The sequence below is a fragment of the Phoenix dactylifera genome, chromosome 17 (assembly GCF_051530095.1).
Source record: "Phoenix dactylifera cultivar Ajwa chromosome 17, Ajwa_hap1_PhDact_Kaust_v1.1, whole genome shotgun sequence".
NCBI lineage: Eukaryota > Viridiplantae > Streptophyta > Magnoliopsida > Arecales > Arecaceae > Phoenix > Phoenix dactylifera.
Window position 1 is genome coordinate 6,369,525 of NC_143206.1, and position 26,663 is coordinate 6,396,187.

Here is a 26,663-nt window from a genome sequence, read left to right on the forward strand (position 1 = left end):
TGCAGCTACTTTGTACTTCCCTTTAGTAACCAGAAAACCCAATACATTGAGGGATCGGTTACCGGACTCTTTTCACATTTATGTTATAAATTTTAATGCATTTTAAGAATAGTCTGGAAGCAGTTATCATGCTATTTCTTTCATTAAGTTCTCAATCGAAGAATCTGAACCTTGGTAAATGGAGTAACTTTTTGATAAAAACCTTGGTAAAATGTAGCTGCTTTCATAGTTTGCAGACAAGCATCCCTTTTATACTGAATAACTTGGATTAATGTTGTGTTGAGAGTCAAAATACGGTACACAGATGTGGAAGACTACCCTGCTAGGTTCCACCGTGTTCCCCTGCTTTTTGTCTTGGTAATTTCTTTTTTTCTTTTTTTTTCTTTTGATCAACTTAGTCGACAAGATCTTCTAAAGATGCTTGTAGATCTAAAAGTCTTTGTGTTTCAACCATAGTGTAACATATCGGCCCAAACAGAACGATATGGAACGTATCGTACCATACCAGTTTGATACCGGTATCCGGTATGAGTAACGTACCGACACTCGATATGTCACAAAAAAAATTTTATGGTACCGTACCGATACTGTGCTAATATAACACCGGTACGAAGTCCAGTACTGCAACAGTTAATTTTAGTTTCTACTAAATATCTGAAATCAAACTCATCTCTATCAAATTGGTAAAGGCTCAGTGGTTTTATGAAAGGATTACTGCATCTATAAGTTTAAAACTAAAAAAATGCAAATTACTTCCTTCATTAGGGGGTGAAAGATAAACAATTACTATTAACACATATATAATATTCATCTTCAATAATTGATCTTTTCTTATTGAGAGTGATAATACAAAAACTTGAAATCATGATCGTTGATCTTTAAACTTTATATTCTGGGTTCCTATTCCCTCGAAATAAAATTCATTTTTTTAAGGAAAAAAATCTTGGGTGATGTTGCTGGAAATTGGACCCGGGGGCAATCTTCGGTCGAGGGAGAGGGAGCTGCGGGTCACCACGGCGGGGCGGCGACCAGTCGGCGGGCGGCGTCCTCCGTCTGGGGTGGCCGGAGAGAGGGAGCTGGGGATCCTCACGGCAGGGCAGCGATCCGTCAGCGGGCGGCGTCCTCCGTCTGGGTGCCTGCAGACAAGCCGGTGGCCGGGTTTTCCGGCGCCGGCCCTCCGACGCTCAAGTCAGGGAGGGGGCAGATAGTGTAAGGAGGAGATAAACAGTACTTGTAAGGCGCGGAATTTTCCAACCCCAACCCCCTCCTGAGAAGCTAAGGCTCCCTTTTATAGGTGGGGGTCGGTTTACCTGTGATGTAACAGGGCGAGGCCATAGTACGGCTCGGCATGTGGCTCAGGTCGGCGCACGGTCAGGCGAATCATTGTGCTGATGTCGGCGGTGAGGGCGTCGTACGACCCGAACCAGTACGCTACCAGGCGAATCATTGCATTGGTGTCGGAGGTATGGCCGAGATCAGAGACTTATCATGGTTGACCAGACTCTGCTGGGCTAACTTGCCGTAGAGAGCCGAGGATCCGTAGATGTCAGGAGCCATGCGCATTAATTGTGGAGTAAGCCGGAGATCCGCATTAATGGTGGAGTAAGCCGGAGATCCACATTAATTGTAGAGTGAACCGGAGGGTTACAGCGGCCATGCGCAATAAATGCTGAAGCAGTGGCAGGGCATGGTCCTCAGTTGGACCTCGGAGGAGTATGGCCGTAGTAGGTGGCTGACAAGGGTAGACCTTGAGCGTCAGGATTTTCCTAGGTCGGAAGTCTCGAGGTCGGATGTCTTGAGGTCGGGCGTTCCGAGGTCGGACGCCGACTTCAGCTGTTCAGGGTCGGCGATTGTGCGGCTTCTTGGGGGCATTTGTGTCACTTGGGGGAAAAATCTTATTCCCCCAACACTACCCCCCGACTTCCGAGTTCGAGCGGCTTGCGGGCTCGGACGTGGGAAGTAAAGTCTATCATTAAAGTTGGGGGGCGAATCTCGTCTGCGCCCTCGTGTTTCTCGGAGTGTTTATGGCGAGACCCGCGCCCTTGGGCGTTTCGAGGTCGCTTTATTCAGCGAACTTATGGTGGAGCTCGTGTCTTTACGTTTCTCGGAGCGGGTGTAGCGGGGGTGGCGTCTCTTAGATCGCCAAGATCGCTTCGTGCGGCGGACTCATGATGAGGGTCCTTGGGCTCGACGAGGCGACGCCTCGATCCCGTAATCGGAATTCTCCGCTCATCAATGAGCGTGCCGTTACGGGGTTCAAAACGGACACGCGGCATGACCTAGGATCGGACGCTTCCGATCTCGTATTACTGGATCATGGATCCGGCGAGGTGAAGGCTACGTCGGGGCTCCACGTGCCCCATGGCCTTATTAAATGAGGGGAGCGGAGGTGCCGTCCGTTCGTTGTTCAAGGCGATTCGATTCTGCGGACCCATAATGAGGCCCCGAGATCCGATGGGACAGGGCTTCGATTTCGTACCCGATTTATTGATCCGGAGTGAATACGGTGCCTCGGTCTCCGAGGTCAACACGTGGTGCAATCCGATCGGGGGATGGGAACCGACCCTGCCGATCTGGACCGCCGAGGGGGTCTATATAAACCCCTTAAGGTTGCCCTAAAGGTTTTATTTGGCTGCCTCTTATTTTTGTTGTCTTTCTCCCTTGCTTCCTTCTTCGACCGAACCTCGCCGTCGGTGCCCGGAGCGATTTCCGGCAATGTCCAGTAGGTTCCTACCCTGCAACTGCTAGGGTTCTCCTTCCTTCTCCTTCCCCAGTTTTCATTCTCTGTTTTCGATTTCACTTCGCTCTTGTAAAATGGGTCTTGGTCCGGAGGAGGTAGGGTCCAGCCTGTCAGAGGAGGAGCTGGAGTTGATCCGCTCCCGCTTCTTCTTCCGGCCCGGGTTTCGCCTTGAAACCGCGGGGCCGGAGGACAGGGTGACGCAGCCGCCCCCAGGTCGGATCGCGGTCTACCGCGAGACACTCTGGGCTGGTCTGCGGTTTCCCGTTCACGAGTTCGTGAACAACCTACTGGCCGAGTACCAGCTCGTCCCGGCGCAGTTGGCTCCGAACTCGTGGAGGATAATAATCGGGTTCTTGTCCCTGTGCCTCGGGCACGGGATCCCGATCTCAGTGGGTCTTTTCCGCCGGTGTTTTCTATTGAAGAAGAATCCGGCGGATGCAGGGTGGCTATACTTTGCCTTTCGGGGCGGTATGTCACTCTTCCAAGGCGCCCCTTCCTCGATTCATGAGTGGAAGGGGAAGTTTTTCTTCCTGGCGTCCGAGGCGCCTTGGGGGTTCGACCCGAGGTGGGGACACCCTCGGTTGAAGGCCCTCAACAGGCTCTCCGAACCGTCGGGGAGGGAGCTGAGGACCCTAGACTCTCTGCGAGCCCTCGGGAGGGGCAACAACCTGACCGAGCTCCTGCGGGAGGGCGCCCTGGCGAGCGTGGGTCTGAGCTCGGCGCGCCCCGAGGGTAAGGGTAGTTATATTACTTTCTTTCCTTGTCCTTTATTTTCACTGCTACTGGTCTGACACTTAGTGAAATTTTTTGTTCAGACATTCCCCTCATGCCGACCAGCAACACATCGCTTTTTTCCCGCCTGAGGAGGCGAGAGGCCGAGGCCGGCGGAACTATGCCTCAGCCTCGGAAAAGGGCGAGATCAGACGGCGCCTCGACGTCGGCCGGGACGAGTGGCCCCGAGGCGGGGGCCTCCACAGCCGACCCGAGGCGGGCACGGGTCGTCAGCCACGTGGGCCCATCAGCCCCTCCTTGCCCTGCCCCCATTGCCCAGCGGGGGGAGCCGTCCACGATCCGGCAGCAGCGCCCGGGACCTGAGCCGACTCGAGGCCCCGAAGCGAGCGGCTCCGGGACCTCGGGCTCGGGCATGCCGGGCCCTTCCCGAGGTTCCCAGGAGGAGTCAGTCGAGCCGGACTCCCCTATTCCCGAGGGGAGCTCGGCCATTCATAACGCCGAGGTCGCACGCTCCGTGCTTCGGCGTGCGATGCTTCCAGCGGACCGGGCCGAGTTCCGGAACATTCCGCTGGAGGTGGTCGCTGACAGTGCTTACTGCAACACCGCCCGGGTAAGTCCTTTTTTCGATTTCCTTGAAGTTGTTAGTGAATCCGTATGTTTTTAACTCATGATCATTTTGTCTCTTTCTTTACAGCATGTTCACGAGCTCGACACCCTGGTGTTTATCGCCCAGGGATGCCAGGAAGAGACCCGGCGGGTCAGCCGGCAGTTGGAGCCGGCTAAGAAAAGGATCGCCGAGCTGGAGGCGGCGTTGGCCGAGGCCGAAGCTCGGAGGGCGGCCACCGAGGCCGAGCGCCTCGCTATGGCGGAGGGGCTCAAGGAGGAGAAGGCCGCTCACGCCCTAACCAGGTTGGCCTTGCGCGCCTCGGAGGCGCGCCTGGGGGAGGTCCAATCCGAGGTTGCGGGCCTCAGGTATGAGGACGGGGTTTCCCGCCTCCGAATCGAGCAGCTCGAGGCCCGAGAGAGGAGGGCACTCGAGCGAGCTGATCATGCCGTGGAGCTCTTCAAGGGGTCGCAGGAGTTCCGCGACATGTTAGAGGAGGAGACGGTCGACGGGTTTCTCCGAGGTTTCGAGAACTTCCGGCTGCAGGTGACCCGGTACTGCCCCCAGTACGACTTTTCGACGGTCCGCCCGAGGATGGACGCGGGCTACGGGTCCGACATGGAAGACCTTCCTGCCATTTTGACATCCGAGGCAGGATTGTACGAACAAGACCCCGCCGAGCCTTCGACGAGGGCGGCCGAGACGGAGGGTGTCCCGGAGGCGGCACCGGCGGCTGAGACGGTCGACGTCCCGGAGGCGGCGCCCGAGGCCCCTGCCCCCGACCCCGAGCCTGTGCCGGCTGAAGATCCCGAGGTCATCACAGTGCCAGACGATCCCCCGGATGTAGCTGCCGCCGCTTAAGGCTTGGCGTATTTTTTCATGTCAGCGGGCGAGATTGTGGAGGCACAGGCGGAGAAGATGGATCCTTCCCTGATAGAGATGCTAAAGAAGCGTGGGCAAGACATGTCAGGGAGAAAGAAAGGTGCTGACTTGAAACGGGAAGGGGGATGGCATGATCTGGGAAGTGCTAAGCCAGTTGGAGAAGACCCCGAGCCTGTGCCGGCTGAAGGTCCTGGGGCCATCGCCACGGACGACCCCGCAGATGTTACTGCCGCCGCTCAAGACTTGGCGTATTTTTTTCTTTTTCATTGTATCCGAGGTCGGCTCTTGAATTGCCGACTTCCTATTTTGTAATTGGCCCTCCGGCCCTTTGTCAATGAAAGAATACTTTTGTCATGTTGTGCTCGTCTTTCCCTTTCTTGTCGTGAATGAGGCTAGGGTCTTAGCTAACCGCCTTGACGACCTCTAACTCTGTATTTTAGTTCTCGGGCCACTTAACGAAGTTGCCCTTTTCCTGAGTTATACCTTAGCCTTCTCGGATCTTAGTCATTCCGAGCAAAGGGAGCTCCGAGCTTAGGTTTCCAGAAAATTTCTCTAAGTCCCACAGCTCGGATCTTAGAATTGCGAAAGTCGTCACGTTCGGCCTTCGGAAAAATCCCAAGGCATCGAGGTCGGGCCTTAGCCCTTCGAGTAAGACCGGGGTCGGTCTGTCCGTGCCGCTATTCGGGGAGTTTAGTCGAGTTTCCGAACTCAACTCCGGACCCTTCGTGGGGAACGCGGGCGGATAATTAAGTTATTGCCGGAGATTTCCATAGTTATCGTTCTCGGAATTTACCGAGATTTCGGTGAGTAAGGCAGGAATCTCTAAAGATCGCCTTAGTATCTGTGTTCGGCTGGTATGCTCGTGGCCGAGACCACTTTCTCAGCTAGACATCGGAGTCTACGTATGGGGGCCGAGTTGGGCCCTAACTTACGAAGACTTTGTTCAAGTTGAGACTTGACGAGTGGAGACTTGTCGAACGGAGCATGCATAATGTAGTTAGGAGATCGGTCTTAAGCCGACCCATTGGAGTAGCCCGACTTTGGGGCGGGATAGGACTCCAACGTTAGATGATTAGCGGTATGTAGATAAAATTTGACAAGGAGGGCATCGAGTTGGATGTACCTCTTGCATTCTCGGAGTTGTGTTTCACATGGCGGGGTAGGTTGCTTCCCTTCCTCATCGTCCTCCGGAGTCATTTTGACTTGTAAGGGGGCTCGGGCTTCTCACGGACCCGACGACACCCACCGAAGTTGAGAGGATCTGGGGAGGCTTTATCGATCTACAGTTCTTTTCGAGGCCGAGGGAGCTTGAGACCCTCTGGTCGGACCCCGGGGCGCCTCAACCTTAGTCGAGGAGTCTTGTGTCAGGTCGGCGGGCCTGTGGGCGCTCTACCGAAGTAGGGTGCGCGCTAGTTCAATGGCAGAGCTCTGCTTCAGAAAGTATTGTCCGCTTCGGGGATCGGGGATCGTCGACCGCTCCCGGGGGTCCACTTTGTGGCGCCCCGGGTGGAACCACCCTTTCCACCCCTCACGGCTTCTTCCCGAGGTCGAGGGAGTCTGGTTCTCTACGGTCGACCCTCGGGGCATCCCGACCTTAGTCGAGGGAAAGTATTGTCCGCTTCGGGGATCGGGGATCGTCGACCGCTCCCGGGGGTCCACTTTGTGGCGCCCCGGGTGGAACCACCCTTTCCACCTCTCACGGCTTCTTCCCGAGGTCGAGGGAGTCTGGTTCTCTACGGTCGACCCTCGGGGCATCCCGACCTTAGTCGAGGAAAAGTATTGTCCGCTTCGGGGATCGGGGATCGTCGACCGCTCTCGGGGGTCCACTTTGTGGCGCCCCGGGTGGAACCACCCTTTCCACCCCTCACGGCTTCTTCCCGAGGTCGAGGGAGTCTGGTTCTCTACGGTCGACCCTCGGGGCATCCCGACCTTAGTCGAGGGAAAGTATTGTCCGCTTCGGGGATCGGGGATCGTCGACCGCTCCCGGGGGTCCACTTTGTGGCGCCCCGGGTGGAACCACCCTTTCCACCCCTCACGGCTTCTTCCCGAGGTCGAGGGAGTCTGGTCCTCTACGGTCGACCCTCGGGGCATCCCGACCTTAGTCGAGAAAAAGTATTGTCCGCTTCGGGGATCGGGGATCGTCGACCGCTCCCGGGGGTCCACTTTGTGGCGCCCCGGGTGGAACCACCCTTTCCACCCCTCACGGCTTCTTCCCGAGGTCGAGGGAGTCTGGTTCTCTACGGTCGACCCTCGGGGCATCCCGACCTTAGTCGAGGGAAAGTATTGTCCGCTTCAGGGATCGGGGATCGTCGACCGCTCCCGGGGGTCCACTTTGTGGCGCCCCGGGTGGAACCACCCTTTCCACCCCTCACGGCTTCTTCCCGAGGTCGAGGGAGTCTGGTTCTCGACGGTCGACCCTCGGGGCATCCCGACCTTAGTCGAGGGAAAGTATTGTCCGCTTCGGGGATCGGGGATCGTCGACCGCTCCCGGGGGTCCACTTTGTGGCGCCCCGAGTGGAACCACCCTTTCCACCCCTCACGGCTTCTTCCCGAGGTCGAGGGAGTCTGGTTCTCTACGGTCGACCCTCGGGGCATCCTGACCTTAGTCGAGGGATCCTTGCGTCAAGCCGATGTTTCATCGTCCTGCGACACTTCTCGAGGTCGAGGGAGTTTGGAACTCTACGGTCGAGTCTCGAGGCATCCCGATTTTGGCCGAGGAATCTGGGGATCACAGACGGCCCAACATTAGAAGAGAATTACAGTCATCAAGATAAGAGAATTATTTGCAGAAAAGGAACTGAGCCCATTGTCCTGATTGTCTTAAACCCCTAGGGGTTTTACTGGTAGTACATTCGTAGATTCTCGGAGTTCCAGCTTCGCGGAATCGGAGTCCCCTCCAGGAACTTCAATTTGTATGCCCCTGGTCGTTGTACCCGGGCGATTTGATACGACCCTTCCCAATTCGGGGCGAGCTTTCCTTGCTCGGTCGGTTGAGAAGCCTCGGCTCTCCTGAGGACGAGGTCCCCTACTTTGAAGAGCTTGGGCTTGACTCTGGAGTTGTAGTATTGGGCCGTTCGCTGTTGGTATCTTGCCATGCGGACCCGGGCGACCTCTCGTGTCTCTTCGACGAGGTCCAAGTTGCTCCTGAGCTGGGAGGAATTGGTGTCGGGGTCATAATGCTCCACCCTTGGAGAAGGTAGGCCGATCTCCAACGGGATGACGGCCTCAGTGCCGTATGCTAGGTTGAAGGGGGTCTCTCCTGTGGGCAGTCGGAACGTGGTCCGGTACGCCCAAAGGACATTGTACAAGTCCTCGACCCACTGTCCTTTGGACCGATCAAGCCTAGCCTTGAGTCCCTGCAAAATAGTGCGATTAGTTACCTCAGTTTCTCCGTTTGTCTGGGGGTGAGCGACTGAGGTGAAACGGTGATCAATGCCGAGCTCAGAGCAAAATTTTCTGAAATGAACATTGTCAAATTGTCGACCATTGTCAGATATAAGGATACGGGGTAGTCCGAATCTGCAGATTATGGACTTCCACACGAAGTCCCGCATCTTTTGTTCGGTGATCCGGGCGACGGGTTCGGCCTCGACCCATTTGGTGAAGTAGTCGATGGAGACGACCAGGAACTTTCTTTGTCCGGAGGCTTGGGGAAAGGGCCCCAGGATGTCGATCCCCCATTGGGCAAATGGCCAGGGGGCGATGATAGAAGTCAGCAGGGCCGAAGGTCGGCGCTGGATATTGGCGTTTCGCTGGCACCGATCGCATTTCCGGACGAAATCCGTCGCATCCTTCTGGAGTGTGGGCCAGTAATATCCTTGCCGCAGGATCTTGTGGGCCAGTGCCCGACTCCCCATGTGATTTCCGCAGATCCCTTCATGGACCTCTCGGAGGGCATAGTCCGCCTCGGAGGGGCGGAGGCATCTGAGAAGGGGAGAAGTGAATGATCGACGATAAAGTCTATTCTCGTACAGGACATACCGGGGGGCTTGGCGCTTGATTCGGCGAGCCTCCGTCTCGTGATGAGGTAAGGTCCCGTCTTGGAGATAGCAGACGAGCCCATCGATCCAGCTTGGCTCGGAGTCGATGCACATGGTGGGCTCGGGTTCTTCCGTGCTGGGGATCTGAAGATACTCGAGCGTTGTTCCCTTGGGAAGCTCGCTCATGCGGGAGGTTGCCAATTTGGACAGCTGGTCTGCCCTGAAGTTTTCCGCCCTGGGAATGTACTGAATATTGAAAGAATTCAGGGCAGACGTAAGTTCCCGCACCTTTTGGAGATACTTTTGCATGGATGGCTCTTTAGCTTCAAAGTCTCCTTGAATCTGGTTCACTACCAGCTGGGAGTCGCTGAAGGCCGTCAGGTCTTCCACTTTCAGCTCTTTCGCCAGCTTGAGCCCGGCGATGAGGGCCTCATACTCGGCCTCGTTGTTCGAAGCCGGGAACTCGAGGCGCAAGGCTTGCTCGGCCACCACTCCGTCTGGACTGGTGAGGATGAGTCCGGCTCCACTACCCCCCGAGGTTGAAGACCCGTCCGAGTGCAGGACCCATGGCTGCCTCGGGGCTTCCTCCGCGGATACGGGTGGCAACTCGGGGTCGTCCGGCAGGGTACACTCCACGATGAAGTCGGCGAGTATTTGGGCCTTGATAGCCGGCCTGGGCCGATACTCGAGGTCAAATTCCCCGAGCTCAACCGCCCATTTGGCGATCCTCCCCGCACGATCCGACCTTTGCAATATTTGCTTCATAGGCTGGTCGGTCAATATAGCTATTGTGTGGGCTTGGAAGTAAGGCCTGAGTCTCCGAGCCGAGATGATGAGAGCGAAGATGGTCTTCTCAAGTTTAGAATATCGGGTCTCAGCATCCCTGAGAACCCGGCTGGTGTAATAGACCGGCTTTTGGAGCTTGTCCTCTTCCCGGACGAGGACTGAGCTCACTGCGGCCGGGGAGACGGCCAGGTATAGATAAAGAACCTCGCCCTTCTGGGGCTTGGTGAGCAGCGGGGGAGAGGCCAGAAGGCTCCGGAGCTCTTCAAAGGCTCGCTGGCATTCTTCTGACCACCGGAAGTCTTTCGGCCGTTTGAGGCTTTTGAAGAAAGGGAGGCAGCGCTCGGCAGACCGAGAGACGAACCTTCCCAAGGCGGCAACTCGCCCTGCGAGCCGCTGCACCTCCTTAACTGTCTTCGGAGGCGACATCTCTTGCAGTGCCCGGATTTTCTCCGGGTTGGCTTCAATTCCGCGCTGGGTCACTATGAAACCCAGGAACTTGCCCGAGGTCACCCCGAACGCACATTTTGCCGGGTTGTGCTTCATTTTGTATCTTCTGAGCTTGGCGAATGTCTCGTCGAGATCGGCTATGTGGTGTTCTGCCGCTCGGCTTTTCACCAGCATGTCGTCCACGTAGACTTCCATATTTCGGCCGATCTGGTCTTTGAAAATTTGGCTGACCAGTCTCTGATAGGTGGCCCCAGCGTTTTTTAGGCCAAAGGGCATCACCTTGTAGCAGTAGGTGCCCTTGTCGGTGATGAAGGCCGTCTTCTCCTCGTCTTCTGGTGCCATTCGGATTTGATTGTACCCTGAAAAGGCGTCCATAAAAGTTAGCAGTTGGTGCCCTGAAGTAGAGTCGACGAGCTGGTCGATGCTTGGAAGGAGAAAGCTGTCTTTCGGACAGGCCTTGTTCAGGTCGGTGTAGTCCACGCACATACGCCATTTCCCGTTGGCCTTCTTTACGAGGACTACGTTGGCGAGCCAGTCCGGGTAGGAGACCTCCCGGATGAAGCCGGCTTCGAGGAGTTTGTCCACCTCCTCGGCCGCAGCACGTTGCCGTTCCGGGGCGGAGCCCCTTTTCTTCTGCTTTACAGGCCTGCTGGTTGGCCTCACCTGGAGTCGGTGAACCATGACCTCAGGGTCAATTCCCGGCACGTCCGCAGGCGACCAGGCGAAGACGTCAGCATTGTCCCGCAGGAAGCTGACGAGGCGATCCCTCTCGCGGGCGCCGAGGCCGGAGCCGACCTGCACGGTTAGCTCGGGAAAATTTTCTTTTAGTGAAACTTGAACAAGAAGCTCACCGGGCTCTACTTGCTTCTTCCAGAGGGTATCCCTCGCATCGAGGGTTTCTATGGGCAATGAAGGGCCCGTTGGCTGAATTGTCGCCTCGGTCGGTTGCTTTACTCCGTGGGCCGCCGTGTAGCATTGCTTGGCGACCAGCTGGTCTCCTCGGACCTCGCCTACTCCTTGGCCGGTAGGGAACCGCATGAGCAGATGGTGGGTTGAAACTACGGCTCGAAGGGCATTCAGCCCTGGCCGCCCAAGGATGGCGTTGTAGACCGAGGGCAGTCGGACCACCAGGAAGTCCGTCCTCACAGTGCTCTCCCGGGGGGCGAGGCCAACTGTGACAAGGAAGCTGGTCTCACCTTCGACCGGGACCGAATCTCCGGTGAACCCGACCAGTGGGGCGTTGATCCTCCGGAGATGTCCTTCTGTCAACCCCATTTTTTGGTAGGCATGATAATACAAAATGTTGGCTGAGCTTCCATTGTCAACTAGGACACGCTTTACATCGAACTTATTTACAATCATTGAGATGACCACGGCGTCATCGTGAGGGGTCTCGACCCCTTCTAAGTCCTCGTCCGAGAACGAGATGACTTCATCAGTGCGTGGGCGTTTCGGGGGTGCTCCCGGGGCGGCTGCTCCTGCTGAGGCCCTTCCAATCATGTTGATGGTGCCGGCAATGGGCCTGTTGTCGTCCGGATTTTCGGTTGGTACGACATCCTCCGCCGGCCTCCTTTCCTCGCGCCGGTTTCTCACGAACCGGTTGAGTACTCCTCGACGGATGAGTGTTTCTATCTCGTCCCGGAGCTGGAAGCAGTCCTCCGTGTCGTGCCCACGGTCTCGGTGGAAGCGACAGTACTTCCTGGGATTATAGGGAAATCCCGTGTCTCGCATAGGCGGCGGGAGTCGGAAGAAGTCCTGACCCTCAATTTCCATCAGGATCTCGGCCCGGGGGGCGTTGACGGGTGTATAGTTCTCGTACTTTCCCGGGTACGTCCGAGGCCGTGGTGGGGACCTCGGTCGAGGAGGGGTCCTCTGCTGAGGTCGCCCCTGCTGACGGGGCGGGCTCCTCAGTCTGGGGAGATTCTTCTCATAGCGAGGGGATCGGCTCCTCTGTTGGCCGCGCTCCTCGCGACGCTTCTTCTGCTTCTTAGAGGCGGGCTCGATTGCTCCCCGCCTAGAGGCAACTGCCTCCTCGGCCTTGGCATACTTCCGGGCCCGGGCCAACATTTCGGTGAAGTCGGCCGGGAAGCTCTTCTCGATGGAGAAGAGGAATCGGTAGGAGCAAACCCCAGTCTTCAGAGCCGACATGGCTATCGACTGGTCTAGCTCGCGGACCTCCCATGTGGCGGCGGTAAAGCGGTCCAGGTATTCCTTGAGGGACTCCCCCTCTTTCTGTTTGATATCGAGGAGGGAGTCTGACGTCTGTTGCTGGCGCCGGCTGGCAGCAAAGTTGGTGGCAAACTGCCTGCCGAGTTGCTCAAAAGAGGACACCGTGTTCGGCTTCAGTCCAGAAAACCAAAGCCGAGCGGTCCCTCGGAGGGTTGCTGGGAAGGCCTTGCAAAGTATGGCCTCCGAGGACCCTTGTAGGGCCATGAGGGCCCGATAGCTCTCCAAGTGGTCGAGAGGGTCGGTGGTTCCGCTGTAGGGCTCCACCTGAGGCATTTTGAACCTTGTGGGAACCGGCTCATCCTCGATCCGGCAGGAGAAGGGGGACTTGGTAGTGAACTCAAAGTCTCCCTCCTGCCTCGCCTTCTTACTGTGGAGCGCTGCAATTTGGCGCTCCAAGTGCTCAACCTTTCTGTCGAGCTCCCCCACCCGCGGGATTGTCGTCGCGGTTTGCGCCGGCTCACGGCGGTCCGGGGCTGACTTAGCCTCAGAAGGCTGGAGTCTTCTATTGAGATCCTCCCCCGGTAGCTCTCTCTGGGGGGAAGTCCGTTCTTCGTTATTGGCTCTGGAGGAGCCATGTAGATTCTGGCCGGGGAGAACCGGGCCGTTGGGAAGAAATTCCGGCGGGACCTGGGCCCGCGGGGGAAGCGTTGGTAAAGCTTCCTCGCGTCGCAGGCCCTGAACGGCGGCGGCCAGGGCCTGGACTTGCTGTACTAAGGCGTTGAACTGTTCCGACTGGACCTGAGGAACTGGGTCAGCCGGAGTTGGAGAATTCTGGACAGAGCGTCCAGGACTTTGCGGGGGACGCCGGGAGACGTTGGAGGCTCCCTTACTTCTCAACTTCATGACTGCTACTCGGGCCCTTCCTCTAGCGCCAACTGTTGCTGGAAATTGGACCCGGGGGCAATCTTCGGTCGAGGGAGAGGGAGCTGCGGGTCACCACGGCGGGGCGGCGACCAGTCGGCGGGCGGCGTCCTCCGTCTGGGGTGGCCGGAGAGAGGGAGCTGGGGATCCTCACGGCGGGGTAGCGATCCGTCAGCGGGCGGCGTCCTCCGTCTGGGTGCCTGCAGACAAGCCGGTGGCCGGGTTTTCCGGCGCCGGCCCTCCGACGCTCAAGTCAGGGAGGGGGCAGATAGTGTAAGGAGGAGATGAACAGTACTTGTAAGGCGCGGAATTTCCCAACCCCAACCCCCTCCTGAGAAGCTAAGGCTCCCTTTTATAAGTGGGGGTCGGTTTACCTGTGATGTAACAGGGCGAGGCCATAGTACGGCTCGGCATGTGGCTCAGGTCGGCGCACGGTCAGGCGAATCATTGTGCTGATGTCGGCGGTGAGGGCGTCGTACGACCCGAACCAGTACGCTACCAGGCGAATCATTGCATTGGTGTCGGAGGTATGGCCGAGATCAGAGACTTATCATGGTTGACCAGACTCTGCTGGGCTAACTTGCCGTGGAGAGCCGAGGATCCGTAGATGTCAGGAGCCATGCGCATTAATTGTGGAGTAAGCCGGAGATCCGCATTAATGGTGGAGTAAGCCGGAGATCCACATTAATTGTAGAGTGAACCGGAGGGTTACAGCGGCCATGCGCAATAAATGCTGAAGCAGTGGCAGGGCATGGTCCTTAGTTGGACCTCGGAGGAGTACGGCCGTAGTAGGTGGCTGACAAGGGTAGACCTTGAGCGTCAGGATTTTTCTAGGTCGGAAGTCTCGAGGTCGGATGTCTTGAGGTCGGGCGTTCCGAGGTCGGACGCCGACTTCAGCTGTTCAGGGTCGGCGATTGTGCGGCTTCTTGGGGGCATTTGTGTCACTTGGGGGAAAAATCTTATTCCTCCAACAGGTGATATAACTGGCCTCCTACTTCTTTCCTTTGGAGGGTTCAACTACTTATGACTTGTTTAGATTTTCCTCTACGATCAAGCTGAAAATCCTGCAAAATTTGTGGTTTGGGCCGATTATTTAAGTATGGTTCTCTCAACTACATATCTTCCAACTCAAATCTTACATAAAAAAAAAAAGAACTTCACAAGACTTTTATTTTATTTTATTTTTACCTGCAGCCTAAAAGCTGAAATTTCGGACAGGCTCTTGGAAGGTGTAAGCTCGATGGGTCTACAAACTGGATTTTTTAGCCCAATCCTATAGGGATATCCAAATAGGCTCTTAGAATTTCTAAATTACTGTGGGCCGTAAAGCATCACCAATCAATTGTTTGCTTTAAACCCTAACTTATGCAGCATTTAAAAGCTTTGCTACTACAAGCTTCACAAATCGTTGATTTGCTTTAGACCCTAGTTTATGCAGCATATAAAGGCTTTCCTAGTACAAGTATAATTATCTCTCAGCTCAAGAAAAATTTATATTATTTTTAGACTCGAGTTATTGATCGATTGCAAATGCAAACCCAATTGAATGTACTGCTTATTTAGGCCAGAAAATATAGACTGTAATTAATTTAAGCTACCATGCACATCTCATGCTGAAGAACTACAGTGTAGCTACAAAAAGTAGTACCTTGCCGGGCACAACTCACAACTCTCATAAAATTCAACGCATTTCAAGGGTAGTGGTAGTAGTTGTGTGGACCGACCATTTGAAGAAATATGCCGTTGTCCTGCTATTTCTTTTCTATTATTCTCAAGCTAGAAAGAATCCAAAACTTGATACATGATCATTTTTGCCAACCATCAAAAAAAAAAAAAGGAAAATGAAAAGAAAAGACAAAAAAACATCCCTTTTCTGCAATGAACAACCTTGATCTTTGATTTATATTGGTCTGTGTCAAATATGGTGTTCTAATATATTTCTTTGTAATATAAACAAATGAGCATACTTTCTTAAGGATCATGATCACTGATGTTCAAACTTAATTATATACTTTTTTGGGTACTCTGTATTTGGTGATTTTAAGTTTTCTCTCCTTCCTCACTAAACAATCCTAACTCCATAGCAGATCACAAGAGATGTTGATTCTTATATAAAGTCTTGGTGACTAGCTTACCAATGAGCCAACCATCCGAGGTTCCAAAGTACAGTGTTCTAATATGTTAGTAACATAAACAAAGGCAAGTGCTTTATTAGGGATCATGATCATTGATGTCCAAACTTAATAATGTATACATTTTTTTTTGGTACGCTATGTTTGATGGTTTTGAGCTTTCTCTTGCTCTTCACTAAATAATCCCAACTTCGTAGCTGATCACAGGAGACAATGATTCGTATGTAAAGTCTTCTATGACCAATTTACCAACGAATCCAACATCCTAGGTTCCAAAGTATGGTGTCCTAATATATTACTTAGTAATATAAACAAATGCAAGTATTTATCAGGGATCATGATCATTAATGTACAAACTTAATAATATTTTTTTTGGTATGATGTGTTTGGTGGTTTTGAGCTTTCTCTTCTTTCTCACTAAATAATTTCAACTTCTTAGCAGATCACAAGAGATATTGATTCTTATATGAAATCTTGTACGACTAGCTTATCAATGAATCTACCATCCTAAGTTTCAAAGTTTGTTGTTGTAATAAACTATATACGGCATGTTTGAATGTTCCTACAGGATTAGGCTCAACATCTTGTAGAAATCAAGCCTGTTGGCCCATTTAGCTTATATTTTCTAAGTACCTATCCGAAGCCATCCTAGATCTAGCCTTGGGGTGTAGGATGAAAAAAAAAAGATTTTTGAAGGTCTTTCTTCTCTTCCCACAAGATTTGGACTAGGTGAAATTTGGTTGATATAGGGCCATACTTAAATGGACGGTCCAATCTACAATTCTTATAGGATTTTCAACCTAATACTATAAGAATACCCAAAAAAGTCCTTAATAACATAAACAAATGCAAGTATTTTATCAGGGATCATGATCATTCATGTTCAAACTTTTTTTTTTTGGAACATTGTGTTTGGTAGTTTTGAGCTTTGTCTTCCTCCTCACTGAACAATCCCAACATTGTAGTAGATCATAAGAGATGCTGATTCTTATGTAAAGCCTTCTATGACTAGCTTAACAATGAACCTACCATCCTAGGATCCAAAATATGGTGCTCTAATATATTACTTAGTAACGTAAACAAATGCAAGTACTTTACCGAGGATCATGGGCATTCATGTTCAAACTTTATTATTTTTTTAATACACTGTATTTGGTGGTTTTGAGCTTTCTTTCCCTCTTCACTAAACAATCCCAACTTTGTAGCCGATCATAAGAGATGCTGATTCTTATGTAAAACCTTCTATGACTACCTTACCAATGAACCAACCATCCTATGTTTCAAGGTATGTTATTCTGGTATGTTACTTAGTAACATAAACAAATGCAAGTATTTTATCAAGGATCATGATCATTGATATTCAAACTTAATTATATATTTTTTTGGGGACGCTGCATTTGGTATTTTTCATCTTTCTCTCCCTCTTTACTAAAGAATCCCAACATTGTAGCAAATCACAAAAGATGCTGATCTTATATAAGGTCTTCCATGACCAGCTTACCAACGAACCACCTTGGTTTCAAATTATGGTAATCTAATATATTACCCAATAACATAAACAAATTCAATTACTTTATCAAGGATCATGATCATTGATGTTCGAATTTAATTATATATTTTTTGGTACGACGTGTCTATGTCATGCCTGGTGGTTTTGAGCTTTCTCTCTCTTCTTACTAAACAATCCCAAATTAGTAGCAAATCACAAGAGATAATAATTCTTATGTAAAATCTTTTAGAACTAGCTTACCAACAAACCTACTATCCTAGGTTCCAAAGTATAGTGTTCTTATTATGTAGGGCATGGTTGGATATTTCTATAGAATTAAGCTGAAAATCTTGTAGAAATTTGATGTGACGGCCCATTTAGTTTATATTTTCTATGAGCATATCAAAATCCAGCCCAAAACCCAGCCCTTGGGCTGCAAGATGAAGGTTTTCTTTTTCATGCGATTTTGGCTGGGTGGAGTTTAGTTGATAAAAGGCTATACTTGAATAGACGGCCCAACTATCATTCCTACAAGATTTTCAGCCTAATCATGTACAAATAGTCAAACAACCCTTAGTAACATAAACAAATGCAAGTATTTTAGCAGGGATCATGATCATTCATGTTCAAACTTAATTTTTCTCTTTTTTTTGGCACATTGTGTTTGGTGGTTTTGAGCTTTCTCTCCTTACTAAATAATTCCAACTTCGTAGCAGATCATAAGAGATGTTGATTCTTACATAAAGCCTTCTATGACTAGCTTACCAATGAACCTACCATCTTAAGTTCCAAAATATGGTGTTCTAATATATTACTTAGTAACATAAGCAAGCACACATACTTTATCAAGGATCATGATCATTGATCTTCAAGCGTAATTATATATACATTTCTTTTTGGTATGTTGTATTTGGTGGTTTTAAGCTTTCTCTCCCTCCTCACCTAACAATCCCAACTTCGTAGCATATCACTAGAGATGCTGATTCTTGTGTAAAGTCTTCAATGAGCTGCTTACCAATGAACCTACCTACCTAGTTTCCAAAGTATGGTGTTCTAATGGATTACTTGGTAACATAAACAAATGCAAGTACTTTATCAGGGATCATGATCATTGATGTTCAAACTTCATTATACATATTTTTTTGGTATGCTGTTTTTGGTGGTTTTGAGCTTTCTCTCCCTTCTCACTAACTTCATAGTAGATCACAAGAGATGCTGATTCTTATGTAAAGTTTTCTATGACTAGCTTACCAATGAACCTACCATCCTAGGTTCCAAAGTATAGTCTTCTAATAAACTACTTAGGGCTTGTTTGGATATTCCTACAAGGCTAGGCTCAAAATTCTAGAAAGATCAGGTTTGTTGGCCCATTTAGCTTGTATTTTCTAAGTGCCTGACCAAACCCAACCTAAATCCTAGCCTTTTGGTTTTTTTCTTCCCACGAGATTTGGGCTGGATGGAGTTTGGCTGATATAGGGCCATACTTAAATGGATGGCCCATTCCACGAGGGTTATAGGATTTTCAGCCCAATCCTATAAGAATAGCCAAACAAGCTCTTGGTAACATATATCAATGCAAGTACTTTATCAGGGATCATGATCATTCATGTTCAAACCTATTTTTTTTGGTAAATTGTGTTTGGTGGTTTTGAGCTCTCTCCCTCCTCACTGAACAATTCCAACTTCGTAGTAGATCATAAGAGATGTTGATTCTCATTAAAGCCATCTATGACTAGGTTACCAATGAACCTACAATCCTAGATTCTAAAGTATGGTGCTCTAATATATTACTTAGTAACATAAAAAAATGCAAGTACTTTAGCATGGATTATGATCCTTCTTGTTCAGATTTTTTTTTTTTTGGTACACTATCTTTGGTGGTTTTGAGCTTTCTCTCCCTCCTCACTAAACTATCCCAACTTCGTAGCAGATCACAAGAGATGTTGATTCTTATGTAAAGCCTTCTAAAGACTAGCTTACCAATGAACCTACTATCCTATGTTCCAAAGTATGGCGCTATGATATATTATTTAATAACATAAACAAATGCGAGTACTTTATCTAGGATCATGATCATTGATGCTCAAACTTAACTATATTTTTTTTTGGTACGCTGCATTTGGTGGTTTTGAGATTTCTCTCCCTCCTCAGTAAATAATCCCAGCTTTGTAGCAGATCACAAGAGATGTTGATTCTTTTGTAAGGTCCTCTATAACTAGCTTACTAACGAACCACTTAGGTTCAAAATATGGTGTTCTAATATATTACTTACTAACATAAACAAATGCAATTACTTTATTAGGGATTGTGATTATTGATGTTCAAACTTAATTATAGATATTTTTTTGGTACATTGTGTTTAGTGGTTTTGAGCTTTCTCTTCCTTCTCACTAAACAATCCCAACTTCATAGAGATCATAAGTGATGTTGATTTTTATATAAAGCCTTCTATGGCTAGCTTACCCAAGAACCTACCATTCTAGGTTCTAAAGTATGGTGTTCTAATAAACTAGTTATAGCCTGTTTGGATATTTCTACGGCATTAGGCTTAAAATCCTACAAAAATTGAGCCCGCTGGCCCATTTAGCTTGTATTTTCTAAGTGGTTGTCCAAACTCTATCTAGGTTCTAGCTTTTGGGCTGCAGGATGAAAAAAAATGACCTATGAGGTCTTTTTTTCTACCCATAGGATTGGGCTAGGTGGGGTTTGAATGATATAGGGTCATACTTAAATGGACGGCCCAATCTACGATTCACATAGGATTTTCTCCCTCCTCACTAAACAATCCTAACTTCGTAGCAGATTATAAGAGATATTGATTCTTATGTAAAGCCTTCTATGACCAGCTTACCAATGAATCTACCATCCTAGGTTCCAAAGTTTGGTGTTCTCATATATTACTTAAGATAAACAAGCGTAAGTATTTTTTCAGGGATCATGATCATTAATATTCAAACTTAATTATATATTTGTTTTGGCACAATTTGTTTGGTGGTTTTTAAGCTTTTTGTTGCTCCTCACTAAACAATCCTAACTTCAGAGCTGATCAGAAGAGATAGTAATTCTAATGTAAAGTCTTCTACGACTAGCTTACTAGTGAACTTACCATCCTAGGTTCCAAAGTATGGTATTCTAATATATTACTTAGTAACGTAAACAAATGCTAGTTCTTTATCTGGAATCATGATTATTGACGTTGAAACTTAATTATATATATTTTTGGTATGTTGTGTTTAGTGGTTTTGAGCATTCTCTCCCTCTTCACTAAACAATCCCAACTTTGTAGCAGATTACAAGAGATGTTGATTCTTTTTAAAGTCTTCTATGAGGTGCTTACCAAAGATCCTACCATCCTAGTTTCCAAAGTATGGTGTTCTAATGGATTACTTGGTAACATAAACAAATGCAAGTACTTTATCATGGATCATGATCATTGATGTTCAAACTTAATTATATATCTATATATATATATATATGTGTGTGTGTGTGTGTGTGTGTGTGTGTGTGTGTGTGTGTTGTGTTTGGTAGTTTTGAGCTTTCTTTTCCTTCTCACTAAATAATCCCAACTTCGTAGTAGATCACAAGAGATATTGATTCTTATGTACAGTCTTCTATGATAAGCTTACTACCATCTTTTTTTTTTGTATTTTCTAAGAGCTTGTCCAAACCCATCCTAAATCCCAACCTTTGGAATGCATGATGAAAAAAAGATCTGATCTTTTTTTTTTTTTTGCTTCCCACAGGATTTAGGCTGGGTGAAGTTTGTTTGGTACATAGCCATGCTTAAATGGATAGCCCAATCCATAATTCCTATAGGATTTTTAGCTCAATTCTGTAGGAATAGTCAAACAGGCCCTTAGTAACATAAACAAATACAAGTACTTTATCAGGGATCATGATCAGTCATGTTCAAACTCCTTTTTTTTTTTTCTTTTTTTTTTTTTTATGTTAAACTGTGTTTGGTGGTTTTGAGCTTTTCCTCCCTTCTCACTAAACAATCCCAACTTCCTAACATATCACAAGAGATTCTTATTCTTATGTAAAACCTTCTATGAGTAGTTTACCAATGAACCTACAATCCTAGGTTTCAAAGTATGGTATTCTGATATATTACTTGGCAACATAAACAAACACGTGTACTTTATTAGGGATCATGATTGTTGATTTTCAAACTTATATATATATATATATATATAGTATGTACAGTCTTCTATGAGTTGCTAATTACGATGATATAATCCCATTTTACTTGCACCTACCAAGAGGTGGCTTGAATTGTCTTCTCTCGTGTACTTTTCGTGTCCAATTAGTTGAAGTCTCAAACCGGGAAAGTGCAGTGGGGCTTAATCTGGTGGACATCATGCAGTCATTGATTTGCATTATTCAATACTTCATTTACATTTCACACCGACAACGAATTAACGAAGGACAATGATTAACATACGACCAGTATGTAATCCAAATGCACAGATTCTAAACCTGCCTTCAGCCTTCGCTCACCAAGTGATTTAAATGAGCCCAACATGAGCAAGCTAGTCTAGCTCGGACCAGACTTGGTTCACAATCGAGCAGAACTCCATCCATCTTATCTAATTTCAAGCCAGACTCAAGCTGCTTACACACAACTTATCTTTAAAAAATCTAAGATCCGGAGATCCTTCGAGACTTTCATTTCTATCGTTTAAACCAATTTAGCAGATTTTAAAGTTATAGTTGTGACATATTTTACTTTGCATAAATCATATTTCTGTTTTTCAAACTAATTTTGTTTAAATATATTCTATACATGATGATAACTATATTTCCTAAGCTAAATCAAGCCGAGCTCGAGTGAGCTTAGTCTAATTCAAGCTTGGATGGCTTCCTAATCAAACGAGCTGATCGAGCTTGAGTCAAATTTCAAGCCAAGCATGAGCTGGTTGGTGGCGACATTTTACAGTACTGTACCAATCAAACTAGAGAAGATCACGTCCTTGAGGGAAACCTGTTTAGTGTGCGAAACCATGTTTCAATAGACATCAAAGATGGTTTGGACTCGAGAAGGGTACGTGTCAATCGCTGATTTGTGGAGCCTCATGATATAGATTCCAAGGGGATAGGATATTTGAATTATAGTGCAAACGTGAGACCCCGTAAGCTTTTGACTTGGTGGAACGCTGAAAATAACGGATAACAATTCATGTGGTCACCAAGTCTTGCTTCCCAGAGATACCAAAGTTGGATCATGCTTAATTACAGTGTTAGACAAAGATAGATGTGCACACGTATGTAGATTGAAAACCCTAACTCATGGGGCCAACTGAAACCATCGCATGTGTCAAATGGTTTTGTTTCCCTTGTTTTGGTGCCAACTTGGATATCTCAAGGTTACCTACTACAGGAATTGTAAAAGGAATTCTCAAAAGATCAAGATGGAGCAACGTGTTGGGAAACAACTTGCATTCTCTCCATCTATATATCGACCTGAAAGTCTTGCATCTTCTCATATAGTTTCTTGCTCACAAGGCTTTGGAGTCAAACCACATTGCATACTCTCCTAAAGATCTTGCAACCATGAGCTTCTCTGTCATAAGAACTGGCCACTCCCTTGTCGGACCTTGCGAGCCGACACCATCTGAGATGCTTTGCCTCTCCATCATCGACCGTGTACCTGGGCTGAGGCACACGGTGCGGTCGCTGCACGTCTTCAAGCATGGGAAGGAGCCAGCCAAGATCATTAAGGAAGCACTGTCCAAGGCACTTGTCAAGTACTACCCTTTCGCAGGGCGGTTCATCGACTCGGAGCACGGTGATGTTCGCATCGCTTGCACCGGCGAGGGTGCTTGGTTTGTCGAGGCTACAGCGAATTGTAGCCTCGAAGACATTAAGTACCTCGACCACCCCCTAATGGTGTCTCAAGATGAGCTCCTCCCAAACCCTAGCCTGGAGATAGAGCCCCTTGATCTGCCTTTGATGATGCAGGTGTAGCTTCTTAATCCTCACAATTATTTTATGCTACATCGAAAAAATAATGTCTCAAATGCTTGCGAAAGTTGGGTATATTTACATCATCATGAGATGCTAACCTACCTAAACTTAGTTACATGACATCTCAATAATCTACCATCAGCCAACTTAATTGAGCTAAACAGATATCACTTGCAATAAAGGAGCTTCTCATTGTTCTCTTTCATCATGTAGTTGAATGCAGCAATCAAGGAGGCAACTTCAATCTACATATCTTTTGGTTTTATGCCGAATTAACCGTACAAGATTTTGGTTTTATGCTATAGGATTCTTCTACTTTACTTGGACCTTTACTATGGTGTACTATTGATAGGGAAATAATATTCCACCACATATGCTTTCACGGCATTTTCCTCTATGGAGAAATTCCAACCTCTCTCTTAAACGGGAGTTTAGCATGACTTTTTTAGATTGATGTGAGTGTGTTGTATGTTCAGTCCACCAATGCAGACTTCATTATTTTTAGGTCCTTGTGGAGTGACTTTGAAAAAATTTTAAGACAAGTTAATTATCAGAAGAATCCCATTTTATTAAGATCAGGTTAAAGGTCATACGTCGCTGATTGTGCTGTAGAGGGGTCTAACCACCTAATCTTTTGTTCTTATGAAGCAGCCCACAGTATTTGAATGGCCGGGTGAGCTGTAGTCGGCAACTTGACTTGGACGAGTAGTAGGTAAAAACTCCCTCAACCTTGACGCGGCAAGGAGGCATAGGTGGGTTTAGACACGCCCTTTTCTGTTTTTTTTTTTTTTTTTTTTAGATTTGTCCTATGATGGGCCCAGTCTAACCCTTTATTTAGAAAAGTAGGGTTTTGAATAATAAAAATTTGTTCATCATTTTTTTATAAAAAATAAATTAATTAAACTAATCAACATCAAAAAATAAACTAAATCAAAACTTGAAAGAAATATCTATAACAGCCATCCATAACATATACATTTCATAACCAAGATTTAACTTATTTGTACACATGTTTTACTTCAAAAGACTGAAGGGCTGGTACCATAACGTACATTCTAGATGATTAGCAAGATATGATGCCATCCACCCCACTAAACTGTTAACCTCTTTGTACATATGTTTTACTTCAAAATACTGAAGGACTGGTACCATAACGTACATTTCAGATGATTAGCAATATATGATGCCATCCAGCCTACTATACTGTTAACTTCTTTGTACATACGTTTTATTTCAAAATACTGAAGGGCTGGTACGTACCATTCTCCAACAATTTTGTTGGGTTTAATACCTAAAGTAGTCGGATCAGAAAGTTACCTGGACCAAAATAAATCTTTATGGTCACTAAATAAATCTTGGTTGGTTTTCGATCCTAAACCTGGACCAAAATCCCCAGCATAATTAGATACAAAGATCAGCGTAAACTCGCTTCATCAATGGATCATGTCTTGATCTAAATCTTAGAGGCTCACATCCAGAAGCAACGGACGGTACACTATCTTCTCCACATTCCATCCTGAATTTTTTTCTATGGAGTTATTCATACAAGTATACAACCTGATTCCTGCAAAGCTTAAACTCCAGCTCCCAATCTCAGGTAACAGAATTCACCTGCGGCGGATTCGTCGTGGGCCTTATCTCCGTCCACACCATCGCCGACGGCCTCGGCGCAGCTCAGTTCATCAACGCCGTCGGAGAGTTTGCTCGCCGCCTAGCCAAGCCCACTGTCGAGCCGGTCTGGTCCCGGGAACTCATCCCCAACCCACCCAAGCTCCCTCCTGGACCCCCACCAGCCTTCCCCTCCTTCAAGCTCCAGTACTCCACCATGGACATCTCTCAGGACCGCATCAGCCAGGTCAAGGCCCAGTTCTTCGAGCAGACCGGCCAGAGATGCTCCACCTTCGACGCCGCCATTGCCAAGACCTGGCAGGCTCGCACCCGGGCCATCAAACTGGACGCAGACGTCGACGTGCATGTCTGCTTCTTCGCCAGCACTCGCCACTTGTTGCACCAGGTATTTCCTGCAGAGGGTGGCTACTACGGCAACTGCTTCTATCCAGTGACCGTCACCGCCGCTAGCGGTCGAGTGGTGTCGGCGGAGCTCGCCGACATTGTGAAGATAATCCGGGATGCGAAGGCTAGGCTGCCTGCCGACTTCGCCAAGTGGGCGGCCGGAGACTTCATGGAGGATCCTTATGAGCTCTCATTCACATACGACTCGTTGTTTGTCTCAGACTGGACTCGGCTGGGCTTCCTTGAGGTCGACTATGGCTGGGGGATGCCCATCCATGTCATACCTTTTGCTTACTACGAGTTCATGGCGGTGGCCATCATTGGAGCACCACCAAAGCCCAAGAATGGTGCTCGGTTGATGACGCAGTGCGTCGAGAAGGAGCACTTGGAAGCCTTCCAAGATGAGATGAAGACCTTCTGAACTTGTACTAAGAAGTGCAGTCCTTCTAGAAAGATTCAAGTGTGTATGATGTGGGCATTCAACAACAATTTGTAGTTATTCTATGGTTCTTCAATTATCTACTAAGAGTGTGATTTGTCTTGAGTCTTACTACTAGAAGAGTGTTGTGAATTGAATCATGTTATTTGAATAAAGGTTGCAGGGGTTCAAGTTGTAAGCATAGGTCATGCCATTTATTTAACATGTCTTCTTTTTCTTTTTTCTTTCTTTTTATTTTTGTTAGAAGGGGAGGCTAAAAGCCATTCAATTTATTTATATATATATATATATATATATATATATATATATATATATATATATATATATATATATATATATATATACAGGATTAGGAAGAAGAAAGAAAGGAAAAAAAGGAAGAAGGATATAAAAAACCAAGGAAGAAAAGAAACAAGGAGATCCATAACAATAAATGAGCTTCTTGCTCTTTGGAGTTACCCAAACTGAACCCATGTTTGAAGAGGAGCCATGAGTACTACAGCATTGGCAGCTCTCTCCTTGGGTGGGGGGAAAAGAATTATTGTTTTTTCCTTCCAAAAAGTCCAGCAGATTGCAACAGCTAGCTTATCCCAAGCTACTCTGAAAGGCTTTACTAATTCAGTTTCTTCTCCAAATAATCCAAGCACTGGGATAAGAAAGGAGGATATCCTCGGAACTTGATCTTCTTTTTTTTTTTTTGATTGAAAAAGGCATTCATATAGATCTCACATGAGTCTAGCCTGCCAAATCAAAAGGAAGAAGGTGATACAGAGGGTGAGGTATATCTCCAACCCTGGTCCAAATCACTCCATCTGAATGCCAGGCCACGAAGAAGGCGACCCAGTCTACCGCACTGTTCACCTCCCAATAAACATGTGCTACCTGAAAAAAACTTGTCTTCCTTGCCAGACTGCGGATCTTGCGAAGTATCGGATGCTCGTCTCCATCCGGACCTTCTCTCCGTATCCAGTCAACTACTGTGATCTGTTTGTAACATGTCTGTTTGTTGAACACAAAAGAAAATTCGTTTAACCAGAGTAGCTGCTTTCAATTTGGCTAAAACTTGTAACATGATATCCTTGGGACATAGGCACCGGATCTGTATTTTGTTGTACTTCGTAACGCATCCTATTCGCTTATGTGTGGTGTCTTCGGTTCCACTGATATGTTATATCCCATTCTTCTCACTTGAAGGAAGGTTGAAAGCAGGTACACAATATGATAAGCAATTAATGTGAACAATACGAAGACGGATGAGCCTAGCTGCCCAAGGCGTTTCAATTGATAACATGTCGCAGTGGAGTCCGGCAAAGATGGCTGAGGTTGTAGTCAGATCTGGCAGCTATATCATTCTAGTCTGAG

At 48.0% G+C, this 26,663-nt stretch overlaps 1 protein-coding gene across 1 annotated transcript; it reads left to right on the forward strand.

The window, feature by feature from the left end:
• The first annotated feature begins 22,296 nt into the window (after nucleotides 1–22,296).
• Nucleotides 22,297–25,482, forward strand: LOC103720057 (acyl transferase 4-like). Its single transcript, XM_008809585.5, has 2 exons — nucleotides 22,297–22,843; nucleotides 24,447–25,482. Exons 1-2 carry the CDS (start codon nucleotides 22,436–22,438, stop codon nucleotides 25,281–25,283), a joined length of 1,245 nt encoding a protein of 414 aa, XP_008807807.4. The 5' UTR covers nucleotides 22,297–22,435; the 3' UTR covers nucleotides 25,284–25,482.
• Nucleotides 25,483–26,663: the final 1,181 nt, after the last annotated feature.

Excerpts from the sequence above, each read along its gene's own strand:
- LOC103720057 (XM_008809585.5), top strand. The coding sequence starts at position 22,436 with ATGAGCTTCTCTGTCATAAGAACTGGCCACTCCCTTGTCGGACCTTGC. Across the intron at positions 22,844-24,446 it reads ATCTGCCTTTGATGATGCAG|GTAACAGAATTCACCTGCGG; the intron begins GTGTAGCTTCTT and ends TCCCAATCTCAG.